The sequence below is a fragment of the Miscanthus floridulus genome, chromosome 15 (assembly GCF_019320115.1).
Source record: "Miscanthus floridulus cultivar M001 chromosome 15, ASM1932011v1, whole genome shotgun sequence".
NCBI lineage: Eukaryota > Viridiplantae > Streptophyta > Magnoliopsida > Poales > Poaceae > Miscanthus > Miscanthus floridulus.
The window spans coordinates 78,488,294-78,511,275 of record NC_089594.1 but is presented as its reverse complement, the minus strand read 5'-3'; the positions used below and the strand labels follow the sequence as shown (position 1 = coordinate 78,511,275).

The following is a 22,982-nucleotide window of genomic DNA, read 5'->3' as shown; positions in this document are numbered from 1 at the left end:
TAGCTGGGAATGACTAACGCGGCTCGACGATGCCTACGACGAGCGGTGGAGCTACGCGGTGGCGGAGCAGAGCAGAGGGAAAGAATGGGAGCGACGGCGGCGACTGTGGCTATTTATAGCCCGGAAGAAGGCGTCCGGTGTCGCCAACGCACGGGCGGGTTCGCCACGGAGGTTTGGGCGTGTCACTGCGCGTGAAAGCGGTGAAAACCGATCGGCGGTGACCTCCGCGTGGCGCCGGCGGCAAGCAGAGAGGTGGAGGTGAATTTGTTGAAATAATTACAGAACTGCCACTGCATTCATTTCTCAAATTACTCAGAAATTTTCTAAAGAAGTTGAAAATCTCCAAAATGAAAGTTGTTCAATTTTTTAAGTACTACAACTTTGGTTTAAGAAACATTTTCAAATTCTGCCTCCATTTTGAAATTCAAATTTGGGGTACATTTAAAGATTTGAATCATTTCAAAATTACTCCAAATTTTATATGTAAACTTGAAAAACTTTGAAAACCAAAGTTGATCTTCATAAAATAATCTCCAACTTTGCTTTTTGCCTCAACCCCAAATTCCTCATGGATTTTGAATTAGTAAAAAGGGGCAAAAAGGACTTATATAATTTGAATATGAATTCAAATTTGATTTGTCTACCTCTCACTTAGATTTTGATTTTTGACCAGTAACATGGCCCATTAGGATTATTTGAGTCAAAGGACATATGACCTCACATGATCACATGAAATTTAACCCCTGTGGTCATGATCTGTATTTAGGGTTTTTGAAACACATCACATGAAAGAACAACATTTTGAAATAAACCTTATTTAGTGAATGCATTCAAAACTTTATACAATATGAATGCTTTGCAATGCACATGATGACATGTCAAATTTTAGTATTAGATCAAAACACCAGAGGTGTTACAGTTATGCCAACCAACAGTGATGCCTAATGCCTTTAGGCATCACTACCACTTTGGCTGTGCTGGCATATCAATCAGTATCGAAGCCGGTTGCCAACCGGAACTAAAGCCCGGCCCTGTAGGAGTCTGTAGAACCCGAACTGATACTCCCTTGGGTTTCCTAAAGCAAGTCATTTTGAGCTTGTCCAAAGTCAAACATTTTGAACATTAACTAGAAATAAATTCTTTTGTGTTGAGTTTGAAAATGTGAAAGTGATGTAAGTAGATTTGTCTTGAAATGACGCCCCCGTTTGCTTGAGATTCTTGCTGTTGCAGCAGCGGCTGCGGCTGCAGGGATACACCTCTAGTTTCATAATGACTATATTTTATAAATATTTTATAGCAACCTCTCGTGCATTGTCCATACGGGCGACTCAAGGGGGGGGCACTGAGCCACCGTCGCCGCTCTCCTGATAGCGGTGGCGGCGGCCCACTGCGGCGCCCAAAAAGGCCCTCCCGTAGCAGCTCCCCATCTCCCCCTTCCTCTCCTCTTCCCCACCGCCTCCATCGATCTTTGTTTTTCTGGCAGCAAGGTTGGCCAACGGAGATCTTGAAACGGCGGATCCGAGTCCTCTGAGCCCGGATCCGGTGACCCCCACCCCGGATCCGGTGCATGGCGGGCGGACAGGAGCAACGGGTGCGCTTGAAGAGCCTTGTGGCTGCCAGCGGCGAGTGGACGGCAGTCAGGCGGCCTTGCCCACGTGCTGGCCTGTAGTGGCAGCGGTGGGCGGCCAGCGCGCTGCCTGGATCTAAGCGCAAGGAGAGTGAGACGCTTGAAGGTGGCGTGGCCCACGCAGCGGGACCGTTGCTCGTCGTGCTCATGGGTGATGACGGCATAGTGGAGCGGCGCATGCAACAGCTCGGTGACGCGCCCAAGGCCCTGGCACTCTTCTCCCGGCTGCGCACCACAGGGTCAGGCCTGACCTCAAGGCATACAATGCCGCCGTCACCGTCTACTGCAAATCCGACCTTCTCCACGAAGCCAAGCGGCTGCTGCTCCGCGACATGCCAGCCAACGGTGTCGCACCCGACGCGGAGACCTTCTCCCCCATCCTCGCTGTGCTGGCGCGAAGGGGGCGGTACCTCGTGGCCTACAGCAGACACCAACCTAGCGGTACTCCCTCCGCCCTGTGCGGCGGACATGGCAGCTGCTGCAGCTGCTCCCACTCCCGCTCCCGTCTCCGCCGGCAATAGCGGCCGAGCTCATCGCGCGACCAAGCCCCTCGAGTTAAACGACGACATCTTCCTCATCCAGGTAGCGGCGACAGCAGCAGGGCTCCAGTAGCGGTGTGTTGGTGCCTGCAGTGGGGGTGACAAGTCTCCAACGTCACTATTCCCCTCTGGATTCTACTCGTCGTCGACAAACTCGGCTTGTCGCGCTGTGTCTGCGTTGCTTCCATATGCATATGGAATCTAGGTGAAAACCCTGTCTGGCTGTTGCTCCAGGCCAGCGACGATGGCGCATTTTGCATCATATCCCTCCCTAGAGGCATCGTTGTAGATTTCAGTTCCTTCTGAGCTCGCTACATCCGCTGGGCAGATCTTGGGGTGAAAGCCCTTACAAGCGTGGTGCTCCGGTCATCGACGGTGGCGTCTGTGGACATCACATTCCTTAGTGAAGGCATTGATACAAGCATGCCTGCTTCTGTTCGCGCCCGGCATGACCTTGTGCTCTCCCACCCCATCTTGTTATTGGTCTGACTACCCTCCTACCCCTTGGCTTATGCACACACTGCTTGCTGCCAGGTGCTCACTATCAACGACTTGCAATGTCGTCCTCTAGCTCACTTGAATGCTTCGCCTCATCATATGCTAGGCTGTGGGGACCTTGATATCCTCCTCTGGATCTCCTCGTGCTCTTCTTGATGGTTCTCCCCCTTTGAGGCTTCCTTCCCCCAAATGGCGTAGGTGGGCTTCGGTTGGACCCCAGATGCTCTTATAGGCGATGTAGCTCACGGTTGCCGCATGTTGGTTTCGACTCAATGTCTTACAACTTCTTGGTTGTAAAGGACCAAAAACGGCGACCAGAGGGAGCTGAATGAGAGCCACAAATTTCTTTCGTAACTTTCGGCCGCTGTCCCAAAATCACCGCCAAACACGCAAACCAAACACCGCGATGTCCACGACCCAAATGAGTGGGTGGATGTTCCCTAAGAACACATCGGGATACCACAAACAAGCAAAGATCGCTTCCCGAACCGAAGGACGGAAAATGAGATACCCAACTCCTACTGAGAAGAAGCAAGTTCCCGAATCTAAAATACCGAAGCCAACTGGTGACAAAGAGTACCTATATAAGTTACTTGGAACGGTAGAAACCTATGGCAAAAGACGGAACGCGAAACACACACAAGTTACGAACAAAACAGCGGCACTGGAATTATAGACCGGCAATTGGACCGGCAATTCCAGGGTCACAGCACAGACAGCACCGGTTCTGCAGGAGCAACACAAAGAACATCAACCGAGAGAGCAACTCAAGCAATAGGAATTGAAAATATTCCACACACTATTGCTTGATTGAGACATCTCCAAAAGCCAAGATTGAAAATCACGAGACCTGCTGCTCCTGCTATTGGTGCTGTGCGTGCACAGGTTCCAGGATGAGCACCGATTGGTGCTTGAAGCACTGGTGCTGAGCACTGCCAACCTGTGGCGAGCGAGCTCCGGCTTGAGCCTGGTGTGCACGGCGCTGATGCGCTCGTTGCTGAGAGCGCCCTGCTTCTGCTGCTCTGCGACACACGCAAGAGAGAAGGGCTCGAGCGGAGGGGATGCACACCGCCGAGCAGAGAGGGGCAGCGCACGCAGGAAAAACTACCTGGCACCGGACACCTAAGGGCGGTGCGCCGCTCGGTGCCTGGCGGTGTACACCGTCCCCTCCGGTGCCCATGGGACGCACAGCGGTGGAGCTGCTCACCACGCGGACGCGAATTGAAAACAAGGGCGCGGGTCTGCTCGCACCTAAGTGCCGGACGTACGCAGAGAAGAGAGACCGACAGAAACACGGAACCGAAAAAGAACGCAGACGGTGGGGCTGCTCACCGTGCGCGAGATCAGGAGGAAACGGTCAGGACGCGGCCGCACGGCAACTGGAGCCAAACGCCGAAGCGCTTCAACAGGAGCCCGACCCCACACGAGCAGAACCGATGCCCTCGAGAACAGAAAAGGGGCGGCCAAAAATCGAATCAAAACTGCGAAGAGGCATGTGGTCTAGTGGTAGGCCTGCCCAATGGGACATTACCCACCAAAGCTTAAATCCTGGTGATCGCACCTTTTCCTGAAATTTTTTCAGAAATTTCAGGGTACACGCACGCATGCACGTTCGGTAGTACCGACGTCGCGTCCCAATCTCTTCTTTGCGTGTGTACGGACGCGCACGCGTGTGTGCGCGTGTGATGTGAGTGTGGAGTGTTTGGGTTATGTGCGTCCAAAGTTGTACCCGATCGAAAAAAATCGAATCAAAACTTGATCAAAACAAAAGCTCTTGAGCCCAAAACTTGCAGAGATGCAATTCAACTAGGAACGATCCTATTCCAAAAAAAATTCATCGCCTGAAATCAATCCAAACTCCAGGGCTGATTTGGGGAAGAATGGGAAAACGAGGAACAGACAACCAAAACGCGAAAACAAAATCAAGACACCATGATTTCAAATCCTGGAGGGCACAGTGAGGTTAGGGCCTCACTTCCCAACTTGAATTTCGCAGTTGATTACACAAATTTGGAATTTGTGGACCTCAAGAACAAACCCTAGGAGGAGGACTAGAATGAGGAATTGAGGCAGTCCCATCTTATTTATAGTCCTATTACATAATTCCACTAGCGCCCCTAGATATTTTTAGGGCGAACCACCTAGCCCGAGGGCATTATGGTCCAACCCGATTTCTGTCGATTGGACGGTCATGCTTCTTGCATAGATTTGCTTCGCCTCGACGCAACCTCTGTGATTCCGCCACGTGCCGCCGCCCTCTTCCTCCTCGGAACCTCCGCTTGGGTTTTGAGGACAAACCCGTGAAACCGTTCACCCGGTGGTTTCGAGGCTCAACCCACCAAATCGTCCACGCCCGGTTTTGAGGCCCAAACCAGCAAACCATCTTCTGATGGTTTTGAGGCCAAAACCACCAAACCCTTCCGATGTCGATGCATGTCCGACCTCTGCCAAGCTTGACGCCTTCGCCTTCCTTCTTGACTTGATCGACGCCATCTACATCTCCCATGTAGATGCGTGTCCGGCCTCTGCCAAGTGCCACGATGCCATCGTCCTCCTCCTTGACTTGATCGACGCCGTCTTCATCATGGATTTAAATAGCGGGCTATAGCAACGCTATAGCGCCACTATAGCCTCTAGAGAGAGCTCCCGCTACGCTATTTCTATTTTTCCGCTATGTCATTTATAACCACTATATTATGCTTTAACGTCGCTAAATTGATTAGCTGTGACTTTAAAATAGTGCTGCTATTTCAACTTTAGCTTTTAGAGTGACAATCTACTTATTATATATTTATCTTTTGCTGTTAAGTTGATCTTTTAGAAATTGAACACTTGAGTCTCACAAATTGTGCTATAATGCCATATTAAATAATATTCCCTAGACTTCTAAAGACTTGAAAACATATTTGTGTTTAGTAATTTTCACGATTCTTGTGTTTTTATGAAATAATTACTTGATTTTTTATGGTTTTCTTAGAAACCGCTATCTGTCATAGCTTCGCTATAGCTGCGCTATAGCTTTATAGCTTTTGGAAAAAAGATGCCGCTATTTGCAATAGCCCGCTATTTTAAACCTTGGTCTTCATCACCCATATACTCTTGCACTTGTCGATGTCCTCAAATGTCAGCCACCGAGACTGGTCACCCGGCCTCCTAGTCCCTCGGTCTAAGCCTCACATCCGTCCTTCACAGCTCCTAGTCCATCGGCACGACAAGTCTCTACTTGACCTTCACCTCACCGTTGACCACCGCCTCTGAGCTCCACACCTGCGCACCACAAGCCAAGAGACATGTTGCACAACCCAACTCACGCCATGGTTAGTTCACCGACTCAACTCAAAATGCAAGTCACGTTGACAATCACACATCACAACCGAACCACAAGGGCACATATCAACCTTGTGTCCACAGGCTGTCGTCTGTCGGATCCCACTCAATACCTTACAGCCGCATGTGGTTTAGAGCTTGTCAGAGTCGGTCTTTGGTGGTGGCACATGTCAGGAAGTGGTGTGTCGGTGTTTCGAGTAAACACCAATGAGTAAATTTGTATTATTGCGCATCTGGCTCGAATGGTGTGCTAAGAGGACACGAGGTTTATACTGGTTCGGGCAGAATGTCCCTACGTCCAGTTCGTTGCTCCTGAAAAGTTCGTAGTAGGGGTTATAAACGGGCAAGAGAGGGACATGTCCCAAGTCTCTGATGGAAAGAACGAATGGGTGCCAAGAGCTCGGTGGCTGCTCAGCTATGTGTTCGAGGTTCGATGCTAGTGATTCTAATATGATGCGGTGCAATGCGATGCGAGTTCGATGCGATCTCGTCTGATCTGATCCGATGGCCCTCTAAGGGATGCCCTGCTTTTCCTTTTATAGGTCAAGGGAAAGCACGGGTTACAATGGAAGAAAAGAGAAGAACGAGAGGGAGAGGAAGTCCTTTAGGGTCACCGAGCCTTTCCTTTCCTTTGTGCGGGCTCCGCTGACATGGCCGATGGTGACAGGGACAGCCCCACGCCGGGTGCCTGTCCATCTGATGATGCCATGCCCTGGCGTTGTCAGCGGGTCGTGACGTCCCATCCCGCCCCGACGGGCAGCGTGGCGAACCAGCGTGCTAATCAGTGGTTGAACAGGGAGTAGACAGCATAGTGACCACGCGTCCGTCACTGTGGGCGATGTGAGTCCCCTGGAATGACATGTCGCGGGGACGGGTCGTGTTGAGACGTTACCGCTCCCTGCACGATGCTAGAAGTTTGACCTTGGGTTGTACTTTTTGGCCCGTAGTGGTTGGCGGTGGCGTGAGCTTCCGTTAGGAGCCGTGTCCGAGGGATCGGGCGAGGCGGAGCCCGCCCTCAGACGTCGGGCGAGGCAGAGACTGCCCTCGGGGGTCGGGCAAGGCGGAGCCCACCCTTACACGGTCGGACGAGGCCGAGCCCGCGGCCTCGGTGTCGTGTGAGGCGGAGCCAACCCTCAGACGTCGGGCGAGGCAGAGCTCACCCTCGGGAGTCGAGCGAGGCGGAGCCCTCCCTTAGAGGTCGAGCGAGGTCGAGCCCGTGGCCTCGGTGCCGGGAGAGACGGAGCCAGCCCTTAAACGTCAGGTGAGGTGGAGCCCGCCCTCAGACGTCGGGCGAGGCGGAGCCCGCTCTTAGAGGTCGGGAGAGGCGGAGTCCGCGGCCTCGGTGTCGGTTGGAGCTGTAGTCGCAACCTTGACTGCCTAGATGGATTAACGTATAATGATGATTAGCCTCTCCTCTTCGGGTACCCTAGTATTGGTCCCCGACATGGTGCTTGCACTCGCTCCGGATGTAGGCAATGCCGATAGCTGTACCATGTCGTTTTGTTGTTTCTATTAAGTGTTGTAATTCTTCTCTCTCCTATTTATCATGTACTTCTCTGACCTTTAAGGGTCGCCCCTTTATTAGGTGCTCTGCACCCTTCATTCTCGGCCTCGCCGGTACATATCAGTGGAAAATTGTTCAGGTGGGGATTTTGTCTTGAAAAAATTATAGCAAAAGGTAGCGGTCAAAATAATTTCTTGAAGACGATGTTGATGTTCAAAACGACTTGTTTTAGGTAGGAAATTGTTTGGAGAAATTTATAATGGCTGAGCTCGAGTATTTAGCTCCGCTCATGGAATTTATGTTCCGTCTCTATCAACTCGTGTGTGGTGGATAGGAATAGACTGGGCTGCACTTTAGTGATACCATGAAATTAATCTGTATTCCTTCTTCTAGAAGAGCAAGTCCACATTTGGACGGTGGGAAATGTTCGCTAGGACCATGCATGCATTCATAGCGGGTGAATCAATTCCAATAGTATAAGGCGATGTGGATATAAAACGACCCTAGATCGAATCAATTCCAACTGGCACGAGGACCCTAGCAAATAATGGGGTGAGTACGTATCAAACGAACCATCCAAGGCCATCTGTGGGTTTTGCTCACTGGCTCGTCTCCAAGTAGACCAGGCCTGAAAACTGGCAAATAAGACCACCCTACACCATCACAACATATATCCTCAACCTCAATCCCTTTGTTTATTTCCCTCTGAGCAAAGCAGAAGCGTCACGGCGCGTACGTTGGCGTATTCGATCGATCGAGCAATATATAGCAGGATGAGGGTGCTGAGGGACTGTCAGAGTTGCGTCCGCACCGCGCAGAGCTACACTCCCACTGATCAACGCAGGTATGCATACAAACATGCACACGGAGTTTCGTTGATTAATTAACCATTAGCCAAAAGGCCGGGTCGGTAGGTCTCGTTCGTTTAGCTACTAGGAACTGTTCCAGCTGATCAATGGTAATACAAATAAGCTTATCATTCCAGCTGGAAGGAACCGTTCCACAGTAAAGGACGAATGAACGAGCCATTTTTTATTCGGCCTTTTGCTCATTCACCAACCGAATTATACTTTCTAACTAAGAACAATGGCTTGGCTTTTACAGTCGTTCACATTCTAATTTTGCCTTAGTTAATCGAGCCAAATTTTCCTATCAACACTTGCTACTAGCTAAGGCGTGGTTTTGTGTACCATACGCAACCTCTTGCTTTTTGTAACACATGCACAAACTCTTGAAAGCATACGTTCATATGGGTATAATAACTGATGCATCCATATGCCAAGCAGGCTTTGCTACCAGCTCCAAAATTAAATGCACAAACGAGACTGCACAGGAAAAAAAAACATCTTTCTCCTCTGCAGCCCTGCCCTGCTACGTGCTACGCCACCTCTCCCCCGTACGAGCAAAAAAAAAAAAAAAACAGACCAAGCAAAACAAATCACCAAATCGAACAATAATTCTACTAAGAAAATTTTCGCTTTGAAATCTTCTAACTCGATTTTAAGAAACTTCAACTCAATTTGGAAAAACTTTTGACTTGGTTCAGAGACGCCTTCATCTCAATTTGGAGAGATTACTTTCAACTCAATTTGGAGAAACTACCAAATTGGTTGAACAAAAACTTTCTGATCAATTCGGAGAAACTTTCAAACCAATTGGGGAAATCTGCTAGTAACCACTGTCACACGAGCCACACTATGGGCTGCCAGTGTGCCAGCAAAACCCATCTTCCATCTTGTTGGCTGCCACCTGTCAATCCGATCCTCAGCAAACTCAACGACGCCCAATGCCTCACATTAATCCCTTAGGGTAGCTCCGACAATTAGCTCTAACCATTGTGGGTGCCCTAAGGGCCTATTTGTCTGAATGGAGCTGAACTGAAATTGAATTCTTAGGGCGGCCTGTTCGGCTGCACATTGTAATTGGAAATTGTAGATCCAGTAAATTCCAGCCGAGCCAGTCGATGCCTATCTCAACATTGCTGGCCCAATCAATAACTGGAGAAGACTTTTTTATGGTGCCTCGTACCATTATTGAATGGCTGGGTATTTTCAAAAAGTAGTTTCAGACAATTTTTCTTCCAAAAAGCTCTCCCCCACCTATCTCGGCATCTCTTGCGTTGCTGCTTGTCTCACACCCACCGGACGCAGCACCGCCCTGCTGCCGGCACGATGCCACCGCACTGCTTCGACGCTTCCACCGCCCCTCGTTTCACGGCACCCGTCCACGGCTGCACCAGCACCTAGGCCCCCGCCGCTGTGGACAGATGAGTGGCACCCTCGGTTGGGCCTCCCTCTTCATCCTGTACATGCACACCATCAAGCGGTACTCGGCTCAGCTGTCACTCACCACCCTACAATTTCATCTTTGAAGCGTCTTTCTTAGCATAATATCTTTCCATTCTACTATATTATTATGCCCTACATTATAACTGTTGCAAAGTGAAATAACTGAATCACTGACACTACACCACAACACTAAATTACCATCTGACATGGGTCGCTAAAAGTTGATATTTACCGTTAAACAGTCGGTCGCTAAAGGTTTGCCTCAGACCCTCTGTTGGTAATTCTACATATTTCGATGGCTTGCCGTTGCTATATCTATTTCAGTTTAGCGTTGAATGGTCAGTCGCTGTATCCTACTAATCGCGTCGAATTGTTGGTCGGTAAATAACTTGGCGTGCTCTGACTGGCCCACTGCCACGAAATTTTGCCCCAAAATTGCATCCAAACCCTAAACATCTCTCCCTGCGTACCCACGGGCCACGGACGCACCAGACACCCACCCCCACGCCACCGCCACCATATCCTACCCCAATGCCGCCGCTAGCGCTCGCCCCCTCCCAGCGCCGGCCGCCGCGCCGGCCTTCTCCGCCACCCCGGCCCAGCCACCCCTGCTCCCATCGCCCCTCCCACCCACAGTAGCACTCCCATTGCCGACGCGCCAACTGTCGCTCCAATCACGCCCATGCCCTAGGTGACCGCCATGGCGTCGACGCCGGAGACCAATCCCGTCGACAAGAAGAAGGAGGGCGCATCTGCCTCTGATTAGGCCGTCGAGGCCCCCATCCCCAAGAAGCCAAGCTGGCCCCCGTAGCCAAGAAGCTTAAGACCAGATCCAGTGGCGATGCCACCGCTGCCGACATCGTGGTACGCTTGCTCATCGGATCTTGCTTTGTTGGTTGTCTCGAATGTTTTATTGAGCTGCCAGTTTGTTGAGATTGTTTTTCTTTACGCTGAATGGAAACATCACTGTTGAATCCTGTGATGATGATCCTAATTGATGAGATGGGTCGGTGTTAGTTAGGAGTAGATGGAGTATTAGATGGGAAGCAGATGAGGATGAGGAGGTAGTAGTAGTAAGAAATGAGACGGCTATATCACATAACATATCTTTCAGAGTCAGAGTCATATCTTTCAGTAGCCACATGATACTTACATAGGTTGTCGTTGAGGCTCCAAGAAAGAAGAGTTCAGATCAAGCATTGCCTATGTTTTGACGTACCAACAGATCTCAAAATCTTATTAGGTTGACATAGCCCATAGCCATGATTGATTGCTACAGAACCTAAGTGACATATTTATAGTTCAATAATTCAGATCTCTATGAAATTCTTTGTACTACAAAGTTTACCTGTTAATTTCTTCCACCTTTTAATTTTTTAGTCATTGATGCTAACATCTTCTCTTTATCTTTATTACACATGTATACAAGCTGGTCCGTGTCATTTTAGTTGCTGGTTTTTAAGTTTTAACATGCTGCTCAACACCTGTTTCTTATTCACAGAGCCTGCAAAGGGCCACCCATGTGCTTGACCACACTATTGTGATTACCGACCAAATAGTGCAAATAAGATATGGTAACTGACTGTCCATCGCTATAACCTTTAGCAACCTGACTGTCCATCGCTGGACACCCCTTCAGCAACTTCCAAATCAGTCACTGTTTTAAGGTTGTGGTGTAGCGTGAATATATAAAGCAAAAAGAATAGAACAACATCTGGATGACTGGATCTCACTGAGGCGAGGAGCAGACTGCAGTGCAGGAGACAGGGGGCAGCCGCCAGCCAGCACCAGCAGAACCGCAGAAGGCCCATGTCGGCCTGGCCCCTGGCGCTAGCGCCCTTGGCAGCTGGCTAGCTGGGCGTTGGCTCGCCGGACAAGGGCGGAGCCGTGGAGGCTGGATGCCTGAGGTGTGAGCGTGGCCTCCGGCTTCATCCCCTGCAGTGCCCTGGGCCCTGGTTGTGGCCGGCTGGTCGCCAACCGCCAGCGGAGCGTGGAGCCGCGGAGGACGGGGCACACCGTCGCGGTCGCACCGCGGTCATTAAGGGGCGTAGATTTTTTTTAGGTGTAGAGAAGAGAAAAGATAGGCTTTTAGATGCTGCTTTAGACGGACACGTAATGTGGTGTACAATCTAAATTCTTGAAACTCGTTGGACGGTGGTCCATCTCAAATCAAATCAATTTGAAAGTGGATTGTATCAGCATGATATATAAGCAAGTACCTGACATCCCTGTTGCCAGCACAGTTGAGATAGAAAATGGACCTGAGGTCTAGTAGAAGACTTGAGCCAACGTAGAACGAAAAAAAAAATGGAGGGAGAAATAGGTACGCACGGGTGCCGCGTGTATCGTTTGCATATCCGACGACCACCTACTCCCACGGGAATCTTGGGCGACACGGCGCTGGGCTTTCACACGAATGCCCATAGCTCGGCTCCCTTGCAGCAATCTAGTTGCCACCGTGCCTTATAAATTTGGATGGAAAATTTTAAAAAATTTGTCTTTTTAATATTAATATTGTAGCAAACGTGCCATTCGATATAATGAAACTCAATGCATATTAGAATCAAACTACATATCATTGCTACACACGAGTTATTCTAACTCGTATAAGCACCGGTAAAAATATATAATTTTTACAATTTTACTGACGGTAGCCTTAAGAAGACAGCCAATAAAAAATGTATCTACTTAAGTTGTGGGTCGGTACTATAAAATGGTGGACTAGGTACAAATTAGAATGTTAGCCGCAAGGGTAGGAAAGTAATTGTACTCTCATGAAAAACAGAGAATAGGGGCAGTTTAGTAAATTAATCCATGTAATGACCTATATGGCAAATCCAGATCTGCTGACAAGAAAGTTTCGTTTATATTCACTAAAGCAACAAAGGTTCGCATCACAAAACACATTCAGATCCAAACTTAATTTCAAACACATAAGTGCATCACTACCACCGTATCCGTAGTCATGCCAATGATGCGACGCCCACGCACACATGTTAGGCAGTCGTCCCAGTTCGCAGCGGCATCGGTACGTGAAGGCCTCTCTTTCAACCCCTTGAGTTTGTGCCTTAGTGTGCCCCTGCCGGACCCGGGCATGTTCACCCACCTTGAGTTTGTGGCGGCATCGAGGTAGTATTTCTTGACCTCGTTGTGCTTGAGTTTGTGCCTGCCCCTGCCGGTCCCGGGCTAGCCCTTGCCAACCAGGTCATTGTACGCACGGCCAATGGCGTGCTTGGAGTAGTTGGTGGGATTGCGTGCACCCTGACGAAGTGATGAAGCCACCATTGGCCACCACCGCGCCCTTCACCTGCGCCGCACGCGACCGGCACATGCCTTTCAGGCTTCTTCCTCCTATAGACAGAGAGACCGTTCCATGCACACAGTAATCGCACGCAGGGGTGGCGTGGCATTGCTAGCTCGCGCAGTTGCTGGGAGGATACACCGTACACTGGCTCTGGTTACAGGGGACTGCGGGTTTGTGTTCGGGTTTCCATTGTTTCGAACTCCAGTGAGATCGTCAGAGAAGAAGTGGTTCGGGGCGGCAGGCCTAACTGGTGAGAAGGAGATCGCTTGGAAGTGGGGTGGCGAGGTGGCGGGGGCTGCCAACTGTGGGCTTTGGAGGACGGCCGGTGGGTGATGCTGCGGAGGATGATCGGTGGGCAGTGCCGGGACAGAAGTGGGGTGGCGAGATGGCGGGGGCCGCCAGCTGTGAGCTTTGGCGGACCGCTGGTGGGCGGTGCCGAGACAGGAGTGGGGTGGCGAGGTGATAGGGCCCGCCAGCTGTGGGCTTTGAAGGATGGAAGGTGGGCGGGGCCGGGACAAAAGTAGGGTGGCAAGGTGGTGGGGTTCGCCAGCTGTGGGCTTCAGAGGACGGTTGGTGGGTGGTGCCGGGGCTGCAGGGAAGGAGGACGGCCATGGAGCCGATGGCGGGGATATGCCACCGAGGACGGGCAGAGAGTGGTGGGTCCAAACAGTGATGGGAGAGAGTGCATCCTTCAGAGGGAGAGAGAAGAATGGGAGTCGCTGATGAGTCGTGCATCCATTGGTGTTATTGTGTAGTGGGTAAATTCAAACTTACAAGTCATCTTTAATTTGTAGAACCACATTTATAATGAAAAGAACTACTAACTCAGTCCCCCCCCCCCCCCCCCCCCAAAAAAAAAGAGTGACATTCTGGTTTTATTCTAAGTCAAACTATTGTAAGTTTGACCAAGTTTATTGAGAGAAATATTAATATTTTCATTACATCAAGTGGTGGGTATGTAATGAAAATAAATTTCATGAGGGAATTCAACAAAACTAATTTAGCATCTCGTAACAATAAACAATCCTCTTTGCCGAGTGCTGGGGGCACTCGGCAAAGGCTTTGCCGAGTGCCGCACTCGGCAAAGGTCTCTTGGCAAAGATTTTATCGGCAAAAATTTCTTTGCCGAGTGCCAAAAATCGACACTCGACAAAGTCTTTGCTGAGTGCCAAGCCCGCACTCGGCAAAAAAATAACTGCCGTCAACATTTGACGCCGGCTTTGCCGAGTGACTAGGGACTGGCACTCGGCAAAATTTGAATTTTTGCCGAGAGCCTGGGCTCAGCACTCGGCAAAGAAACCATTTTTTTTTAAAAAAAAATCTTTTTAAAAATAGTCTTTGCCGAGTGGTACCATCTGGCACTCGGCAAAATTGACCTCTTTGCCGAGTGCCAGGCTGTGGCACTCGGCAAAACTGGGGAAGTGGCTGTTTTTGCAGCATTTTTTTCCAGCTTTGCCGAGTGCCACATCCCTGGCACTCGGCAAAGACTTCTTTGCCCAGTGTTGGCACTCAGCAAAGATGGAAAATTTATAATTTTTTTTGTTTGTTGCTTTCCTTCGAAAGAAAACACGCAAAACTCATATATAATACATGAGACAGCACACAGGCATTTAGCATCACACAAAACGCATACATAATCCATCACATACATCCATAATACATCACAAGCACATCCATCACAAGCACATCCTCCTGCATAATCCATCACACGCACATCCAATGTGCAAATCCATGACAACATCTAAGAAGTCTTCATCCAACACAAGTCCTAGATCAAGAAAAGTCAATGAAACATGAAGGGGCACCACCTACTGCCACTGATCCCAATGGGAGCCTGAAGGGGCACCTCCGTGCGGTGGTGGACCTGTCCAGCCGGGGTGTGTGTGTTGAGGCGAAGGAGTCGGGTTCGAACCCGACGACTGTTGCACAAAGGAGAATCAAATTCATTAGTATCTACACAAGCTAAAGGACTTGATCAACCATATATATATATACTCACCGGAGTGCCTAGAGCCAGAGGAGTAGGAGGCACAACTGGAGCGAGCAGCGACTGGGGCACCACCACACCCGGGAGAGTGGTGTCGAGGCTCGACATGAATGAGAACATGTCCTGCATCCTCTGCGCCTCGGCCGCCCTCTGGGCCCTCAGGACCTCCCACTCGGCCCTCTCGGCCTCCCTCTGGGCCCTCTCCCTCTCCATCTCGACCCTCTTGGCCTCCCTCTCGGCCTCCATCCTCTCCACAGTGGCCTGCAATATTTAATCACCAACGTTTAAACAATGCAAATGCAAGGTACATGTGTAAAAGTAATGAACGGCGAATAAAATAGAACTAACCTGGAGTGCCGCCATCTGCTGCAGTGTGCTCGCCTTCCGAGGTCGAATGGGGATGGAGGAGCTCGTGCTCTGTGCTTGGATCTGGGCGAGGTTGGGCACAGAGGTCGAGTCGACCATGTTGGAGGCCATCCAGTACCAGGCCGTGCTGCTTCCCTCCTCCGAGCCTCATCACGAGGTCGGTATCAAGGGGCTAGGTGGCGGGGTCGAAGTCCTCCCCATGCCGCTCACGGGCCAACGAGGCGTAGTCGGTGAGCTTGCTGTGGACGCTCGTGTTGCTGTACGCCTCGGGCTCGTCCTTCGGGTTGTAGACGGTGTCCAGGGCTGTCGCCTTGCCCTTGTGTGCCATGGCGTACGCCATGAACTCGTTGCATTCCTGGCCATCATGCGACTGGGACTGTGAGGAAAACACAAAGACGATTAGAAGTAATGAGAATTGAGCGTTAGAACAAATAAATAAATAAATAAGTGCGTAGCGTGTACCCAGGCCTGGGCGTACGAACTGAGGGGCCGGTTGCCTTGGTGGTGCGCCGGCTCACCCATCTGCAGGCGGCACTCCCAACAGAGGGCGTGCCTCTCCCTCCACTCAACGGAGACCCACTTGTCCACGATGGCCGCCCAACAGTCTCTGTGGGTGGCGCACCAAGAAGGACACATCTGCATGCCATCAAGTATTGTATTAGAAATGTTAGAATATAAAATGAAGGCTACCTATTCTTCATGGAATGAGTCAGTAACAATGTTTTATAACTTACTGCGAGGTACTGCTCCCTGGTGAGTGTCATGGTCCTGGCCTCGCTCTTCCCCGGGTACCGACCAAGGACGTCGCACGAGTGGTTGATGTGGCACTGCAGCCTCGCCTCGTAGTACAGGTCTGTGACTCGGCCCCTGCATGCCTTGTCCTGCACCTTCGTCACCCAGGCGGGGTCATGCCCCTCCTCCAACGTGAAGAAGTCCTGCATACAGACATCATGTGTCCTTTCATTATTTCAAGAACATCTAATGATTTCATAGTATTGAGCAATGTAGTGTGATGTAGACTCACCCATAACTCACGCCTGATCCGCTCCTGTACGGTGCCGTACACGGCGTCCACGACGGAGTTGAAGTGGTCCCACGTCCAGGGAGGCGACTCAACCTGGGCGTGGGTGACCAAACTAGGGTAGTGCAGGCGGATCAGACCGCCGAGGATCCCATTGCACTGCCGATGATCGCCCCCGGACACAAGTTCCTAGTTCCTACAGGAGTCAGTAAGAAGAATTGTTAGTCCACAGTTCGGTTTTCAGCATATGAACAAGAAGAGATGCAAAATGAATGGATACTTACTTGTTGCCCTTGGGACGAATCACCGGCCTCCTCTAAAACGGGATCGGCCGCGTCGGGAGTTGCGAGGACCCGCGCAAGTACGGTGCCGATGAGGTGCTCGAAGTGGAACCCCCCGCCACCCCCAGAGGAAGTGTCACCCCTCCTATTTGGGGGCCAGCTGCTGGTCCTCGTCGTCAGTGGTCGTCGTCCGGTCCTCCTCGGGTGGGGGGACGGCAGACGACTGCACCGCCCTCCTCGGACGGCCGCGGGGGCGGCGGGCCGGATAGCTCCTCGCTGACGCCTCCGCCTCCGCCTCCTGAGTCATCCTCGTGTAGAGCGAGTTGCAGGTCCGGGTCCGCCTTCCGCCCGGCATTTTGTCGAGTGCCTACAAATACAAAGAGTAAACCAGTTAGCACAATATAGACAAATATAGAGATGCAAAATGAACGAAACATAACTAGAAAATAATAATAATATAGTATTACATAAATTAGAAATAATCTTCAGGATCGGCAGCGGCCGGATCACAAGTGTCGTCATCACTAGCAATATTGTCTAACATTTCTACCTCATCTCCATCGTTGTCATCAATGGCAACGCCAAACCGTAATCGCTCAAGCAGTGCTAAGTCTGTGGCATTTTGCACCTCTTCTCCATCGTCCTCATCTCCATCGTCCTCATCAATGTTATTGTCTACTTCCATGCCCATCAGCGAAAACATGTCTATGTGAAACATGCCATCTAGCCCCTCAGGTTGATAGAACTCCCCTGTATATGTGTTTGGGTCAAAGTTGTAATCCTCATCGTTTGGGACAGGCACTTTGCCATGCGGTGATACCAACTGCACAAGGTACCAACCCTCAAGAGTGGGATCTTTTTGGCACGCCCATGGAAGATAATAAACTTGCGTGGCCTGTTGAGCCACAATATAGACATCATCTCCTTTATAGAGGGAATCTTGTTGAATTTCAACTTGTTCAATCTCAGGGGCTCTTCTCGTGACATTGGGATCGAACCAATGGCATTTGAATACGACTGGCTTATGACCTCCGCGAAGCTCAAAGTTGAGCTCGTATATTTCTTCGACTATGCCGTAGTAGTCGCGGTCATCGGTGCCGGGCGTACGAACTCCAGTATTCGTGGTTTTTCGATTGGGCCGACTGAGCTCGTGGCTTTTTGTGTGGAAGCGATAGCCATTCACATCATATACGGTGAATGACTTGACCCTATAGGGGAAGCCTTTGACAACCTGATATCACATGTGATGATGTCCTGGTTTGTGAACACCATACATGATGACGTCCTCCAAACGTTTTTAAATTTTTACCACCGCATATGCATGTGATATCACGACATCTCGCCAAGTTTCATGATTTTTGGGAGTCGTTTGAATTTTATAGAATTAAATAACCACTCGCACGCAAGTTCGCGACGTTGCCCCGTGAGCACGTTGATCGAAATTTGGAGACAGTTCCTAGATTTAGCATAAAGTGACACTAACAAATAAGAATAACATTTTTGGAATGGATCAAAACTATTATTCGATGCACCTGCAGTTCAAACCTACATTTTCCGGAAAATTGCAAGAAAACGAAATAAAGTGAAGAAATATAGCAAACAACAATGAAATTGTGCCAAATTTGAACATGTTGTTCATGGTACAAATACAAATCTAAGAAAAAAAGTTGGTGGCAAAAAATAAAAAAAAATTATTTTGCCGAGTGCCAAGGTTTGGCACTCGGCAAAGTGAATATTTTGCCGAGTGCTAGCCCTAGGCACTCGGCAAAGCCAATATTTTGCCGAGTGCCAAACAGAAGGCACACGGCAAAGAGGACGGCGTTGGGTACCGTTATCCCCGGGCGCCTCTTTGCCGAGTGCCCAACTTTGCCGAGTGTCTGGCACTGGGCAAAGTTTGGCTTTGCCGAGTGCCTTATTTTGCCGAGTGGCAGACACTCGGCAAAGCCCTATTTGCTGAGTGCCAAGTTTCACCGAGTGCGGCACTCGGCAAAGGTGGCCTTTGCCGAGTGCCCGATATTTGGCACTCGGCAAAGATTTGAGCACTGGGCAAAATCCCGGTTTCCTGTAGTGATAAGGGCATGTAATAAGTGATTACGTTACGCTCAGTTTGGAGGTCCTTAAGGGTTTAGCTATGCTGCCATTGAAAGCTTCGTAGTTTCTCCGCTCAGTTGCTGCCAATTGGATGAACCCTTTGTGTTCATACCAATGTGGCTTTTCTTAGTTCGTCATGTTAGTTTTCTTTATGCTTTGGTACAAACGTCTTGTAATTTCGTTGCTATCAAGTGAAAAATTCGGCTTTGGCCGTGGTAGAATTTTTTTTAAAATATAGTTCTTTTTCTGTTCACTGATGCCAAATATATTATATATATAGCAGCAGGTTGATTGCGCGAGCTCAACAACTGTGGAACGAATGGGAGGTCCAGTGCCTGGTGCTAGTGAGCTTCTGGCTGCAGACCTTTCTCCTCTTCGCCGCGGGCTTCCGGAAGCACCGCAGATCGCGCGTGCTCAGCGGGCTGCTGTGGCTTGCCTACCTCTCTGCAGACTCCGTTGCTATCTACGTCCTGGGCCGGCTCACGCTGCACACCGGCGATCCACGCCACCAGCTGGTGATCTTCTGGGCACCATTCCTGCTGCTACATCTTGGCGGGCAGGAGACCATCGCAGCTTTCTCTATGGAGGACTGCGCGCTGTGGAAGCGGCACCTGCTGAACCTGGCGACCCAGTCGACGCTAGCCATTTACGTCGTCGGCAAGCAGTGGCGAGGGGACATGCGTCTTATGGCCCCCATGCTGATCATGTTCGTCTGCGGGGTGGGCAAGTACGCTGAGAGAGCGTGGGATCTCAGGAGGGCAGGCTCACGGGCACCTGGAAGCAGGTCCATCGCTGGTCATGTTACCGGCGCCAGGCGGGAATTCGAACGTGAAGTGTTTTGGTATTACGACAGGCTGAACCAAATCCTTTCGGAGAAACTCCAGCTCAACTTCGAGCTAGTCACGGAGGTGGCCACCCGGGGCTTCCAGCTGAGCTTAGATTTTCTCATGGACGTGATACCTGCGAAATCCCTGCGCCCTGAAACCGACTGGAACGAAGGCCTCGTGGCGAGGATCAAATCTTCTGAGAATCGAGCAGATCTGGTGTACAGGTTGGCCGAAGTTCAGCTCTCCTTGATCTATGACTACTTGTACACCAAGTTTGGAGGCTTCTTGGGCGTGCTGCATCGGCCAACCACCTTTGTTCTAACCTCTATAGCTCTGTGCTCATTCCGCATTGTTCTGGCTGACCAGAACCAGAAGGGGACACCAACACCAACCAGCAGCTACTATGGAACTGATGTTATCATATCATACATATTGCTTGCCGGTGCCTTTGCGCTGGAGATCTCCTCCATCCTCATGTGGTTCACGTCATCATACTGGCCATACATGACCATTGCATCCCTTCAGAATCGGCGTCGCCACAAAGCTTTCCAGACAATGTTGCTCATCATTGCTAGGCGCCTAGGTCGAGAGAGCAGAGTTGAATGGTCGGGGAAGTTGCCTCAATACAACATGATTGGTGCATGCATCCGGGAGAAGCAAGCTGGCGGCACATGGGACAAAATGATGCTATGTATCGGCATCGAGAGAGACTACACCACACAAGTTGTTGTCTCCCCCGAGGTAAAGATGGTGCTTCTTGACCGACTGCTTGAGATAGCCACTTCCACTTCAAGTGCCGCAGAGGACCTGGACTTCGGTACTTTCCGTGGCCAGTGGGCTCGCAATGGAGTTCATTGGCCTTGCTTCTCTGGATGTGAAGAAGCTGCTCATCCGCCCGGCCGTTCCTCTGAAGACCACCCCCCTTCCTCTGGAAGTGCAGCTCAAGAAGCACTTGGGAATAGTGCAATCCAAGATTTGGATTTTGTATCAAGTGCCATTCTTTGGCACTTTGTTACGGACATATGCCTAGAGGCTAGTCCGGCTGATGACCACCATGCAAACAGTTGCAGCTCCAGGATGAGAAGGGCTAGCGAAGAGTTTTCGAATTACATCATGTACCTCGTTGTCAAGTGCAGTATAATGCTTGGAAGCGATGGGCATTACGGGGTCAAAGTCGCACGACGCGATGTGACGCTGTTTCTTGGCATGGTCGTTGACCGGACGGAGTTCATCCAGAAAGTGCGTGATGGCGACCTTGCTCTCAACCTTAAGGAATTCCCTGCACTTCATCGAGCACACCGTGTCTCCTCAGAGCTGCTTAAGATAAAAGCACACAACAGGTGGAAACTCATCGCATTGGTATGGGTGGAGATGCTTTGCTACGTTGCACATAATTGTGGGGCTGGATTCCATGCCAAGCACCTCAGCACCGGTGGAGAGTTCGTCACCCATGTCAAGATGCTGTTGTTTATCCTAGGCTTTCCTTTGCGTGGGCATACTAAGGAACAGCTATTTCCTTCAGAAGAGATAGAAGAGAGAAAGTTCTTCAAGAGTTCTCATCCTTGGAGACGGGGATGATGTCAATTACACAGAAGAGGGAGGGCTCCGTTGTAACACCCAGGCCATACCAATGTGCATCTAGAATTCAATGAAATCTAAAAATTAGGCTTAGTGTCTAGGTGCAACTCAGGTGTTTTGAAGTCAGAATACACTCTATTTTCCAAACTGTATGATTTTGAATTAGTTCCTGGGATTGGTTTCACACTTTTGGCCACAAACTTATTCAGGTATTTCTGACCGGATGTCACAAAACTCGATTGTTTCAGCGGTCCACGCAATAATCGGGTGTCTTTCCATTGGTACTAGCACCTGAACTTTTTCGTCATTGGATTGGAACTGATGGCTAAGAGTTCCTTCTCTTTCTAGTTGACTTAAATTCCAGTGCCAAGTCGAATTTCAACAATAAATTTTCTCTGTCCTACATACACTAGGTGAAAATTACATAGAAACCCCCATCACCACCAGTTTAAAAAACCCTATCACCGTTGGATTTGAACCGGCAGTGATAAACATTATCACCGCTGGCTTATTACCAGTTTGAATATTTTTAAAACCATATAGAAAATATATAACTGGAGCAAAAGAATTACCCCAAGCAAAAACAACCTTGCCCAGCCATCCTCTCCTTCAATGGCCATGATTTTAATTTTTTGCACTTCTTTGTGAAATGCCCAATACTATACAAGTGCAACCTCTAGGATTCAAACCCATAATAACCTCTTCACTGCTACAGAATGGACTTGTTGTCCCGGGCGGTAACAGCCTTTAGTCCCGGTTACCGCGCCGGGACAACGATCCCGGGACTAAAGGTGGAACCTTCAGTCCCGGGTCATCGAGCCGGGACTAAAGAGGGACCTTTAGTCCCGGTTGGTAACACCAACCGGGACTAAAGGCCCTCCAGCCGAGCGAACCTGGCGCATCCTTTAGTCCCGGTTGGTAACACCAACCGGGACTAACGGTTCACCCTTTAGTCCCGGTTGGTAACCCCAACCGGGACTAAAGGTTCCTTTTCTTTTTCTTTTTTTTTGTTTAATTTGTTTTCAGTTCAGTTACACGTATTTGTTTAATATATAATATGTTTTTATGTACGTATTCTACGCTGCTAATATAAATACACGCATGCGTATAATTACATCTAATTCTCATCTTGAGCATTATTATATTCGAATAAAGTATGAAACTATATATATTATAGATATAGATATATATGTATATATACAACACTTTCATAATCTTGTTCTCGAAAATAACGATATTAATAAACATTTAATTTACATCATTTATTCCTTAAGATCAAAGTAGAACTCGCCGTTGGGATTTAGCACTTTTTCTAGAAGATATCCTGCTATTGACTCTTGAACTGCTTTCAGATGGTCTTTTTGCATGACCCTTCGTTTCAACCATTCAGTCTTGCATTTGAAATAAAAGGAAAAGTATTAATACACATATATGTATATATATTCATTTAAAAATAAATAAAAATTGATATATACGTACTCTGAGGACATCTTTAGGAGTTCTTCTTATGTGCGCAGTGATAAATTCACAAACGTAGTATCCACACAAGTTATTACCTGGTTCCTGCCACAAACACCACTGTACGAGAAGAAGATTATTCTCATCATCTCACACGTAAATTGAAGTACGATATAGTAATTAAACACGTGGGGAAGTGTATATAGTACAACTTACTGGTATTTCAACTACATTAAGTGGTGCCTTGCAATCCTTACGATGTTGCCGAATAAACTCTTTCCAAACC

At 49.4% G+C, this 22,982-nt stretch overlaps 1 protein-coding gene across 6 annotated transcripts; it reads left to right on the top strand.

Moving 5' to 3' along the window:
• Window positions 1-8,091: 8,091 nt before the first annotated feature.
• On the top strand, window positions 8,092-21,599 carry LOC136509007 (uncharacterized). 6 transcript variants are annotated; one of them, XR_010772179.1, is made up of 2 exons: window positions 8,092-8,339; window positions 11,285-12,820. XR_010772179.1 is itself a non-coding variant. In XM_066503800.1 (2 exons), exons 1-2 carry the CDS (start codon window positions 8,269-8,271, stop codon window positions 21,236-21,238), a joined length of 2,196 nt encoding a protein of 731 aa, XP_066359897.1. In that variant the 5' UTR covers window positions 8,092-8,268; the 3' UTR covers window positions 21,239-21,599. The 6 variants fall into 6 exon arrangements, 4 of the variants coding, with proteins under 4 accessions (XP_066359897.1, XP_066359898.1, XP_066359900.1 ...); XR_010772178.1 differs by having other exon boundaries at window positions 8,092-10,647; XM_066503800.1 differs by lacking the exon at window positions 11,285-12,820 and adding an exon at window positions 19,114-21,599.
• The last annotated feature ends 1,383 nt before the right edge of the window (window positions 21,600-22,982 follow it).

Excerpts from the sequence above, each read along its gene's own strand:
- LOC136509007 (XM_066503800.1), top strand. The coding sequence starts at position 8,269 with ATGAGGGTGCTGAGGGACTGTCAGAGTTGCGTCCGCACCGCGCAGAGC. Across the intron at positions 8,340-19,113 it reads ACTCCCACTGATCAACGCAG|CAGCAGGTTGATTGCGCGAG; the intron begins GTATGCATACAA and ends TTATATATATAG.